Raw genomic sequence first — 1506 nt, 5'->3', positions numbered from 1 at the left:
AATCCCGTGACGAGATTGATCTCGAAGCGGCACTCCCTTCGAAGCTTGGATATGTGGCCTATTCCACAGCGTGGCTTTGCAGGGCCCTTATGTAAGGTATGTACTGTAACGTAATTCCCGGCCGCTCCGATCACCCACCCGCGCCCGCAAATACTATATAGAATTTGAAGCTTTATTATCTACCAAAAACAGCAATTATTTACAAAAATTATGAATTAGAGCGATTAGGGCATCGAGTCCGTATATGCCCAATAGTTCTACAGTTAGTACACTTTGGCGGCGCGCGTGTACGAGGTGCCGAAGCCGCCTCCGCGGCCGGTGCGGCCACACCCTCTGCCATCTGATTCTGATCCGGAATTTGACTCTGTATAAGATCCTGAGCTTCTTGGACTGTAAGACCTCCTTCATGGGATATTTGATTGGTCGATCGTTTGCGCTTCTGCTTCTGCTTCTCATTTGCAGCCTGTAGATCATGATTTTCCTTTGCAAGAATGACAGCACTATTCATAGCTAATTGACAGCCCTTGATAAGCTGATTCAAAGCCACATTGATAGGGCTCGGAGGGCTCTGCATACGCTGATTTAGTAAGGCCTTGATTGTAGCTGCCTGATGCTGTAATTCAATAATATTATGAGGCGTCTCTGGCACCCAATTGGTTGGTATAGTGCCAGCACGGCTCCCAGGTGGTGTAGGGGTCTTCAGCTGTATATTGAGCTGTAGAAGGACCCAATCTCGTTGAAATGGCACTAATCCAGTTGCCGCAAAGCCATTTTTGATATTCTCCGATTTAAAGGCTTTTACACAAGCTTTTGGGTGTGCTTCGAGGAAATCCAGCTTGTCGATGTGATTGATTCCAAGCTGCATATTGTCTTCCATAAGGTGACCATATGCACGCTTTAGAACTGCAAAACAGCTAATATCAAGAGGCTGTATGAGATGAGATGAATGAGGAGGCATGCAGATTAGTATAATATTATTCTGGGTGCAGATGCGGTCGAATTAAGGAGTCAGATGGCTTCCATGCCCATCAAGGACTAAGAGTCGATATTTACCCTTTGTCTGAGCATTCATATATGGGATGAAGTGATTTTGAAGCCATGATATGCCAATCTCATCTGTAGTCCACCCATTAGGACTTTTCTCGATTCTCCAGTCGCGTGGTAAGGTTAGATCCTCATACCAGGCCTGGAGATGAGTCTTCCCTTTGAAAATAATACATGGTGGCAGTACCCATCCTGCCGAATTGACTGATTCAATAACTGTCACCTATTCCTTATTCCCAGGCTGTAGAAGAGGTGGACGACCAGACGTCTCTGCTCCAGTAACCACCTTTGCAGTAGTAATCAGGCCCATTGCAAAACCTGTCTCATCAAAATTGTAGATATCATCTTCAAGAATGCCGTATTGTTGAATAGTGCTTTGTATGCAGTTGAACCATTCACTGATAACCTTGGATCCTCGCATTTAGTACGCTGATAGTTATATCTTTGCAAATATCGTGTTGT

The 1506-nt window shown here is 45.0% G+C and overlaps 1 protein-coding gene across 1 annotated transcript; it reads right to left on the bottom strand.

The window, feature by feature from the left end:
- Positions 1-208: 208 nt before the first annotated feature.
- On the bottom strand, positions 209-1220 carry T310_6071 (Transposase Tan1; the record flags this gene model as incomplete). Its single annotated transcript, XM_013471093.1, has 2 exons — positions 209-928; positions 1182-1220. 2 exons carry the CDS (start codon positions 1218-1220, stop codon positions 209-211), a joined length of 759 nt encoding a protein of 252 aa, XP_013326547.1.
- Positions 1221-1506: the final 286 nt, after the last annotated feature.

This window comes from Rasamsonia emersonii (genome assembly GCF_000968595.1).
Source record: "Rasamsonia emersonii CBS 393.64 chromosome Unknown ctg1118621760360, whole genome shotgun sequence".
Lineage (NCBI taxonomy): Eukaryota > Fungi > Ascomycota > Eurotiomycetes > Eurotiales > Trichocomaceae > Rasamsonia > Rasamsonia emersonii.
Note: the sequence above shows the minus strand (reverse complement) of the source record. Positions and strands in the feature narration are given on the sequence as shown.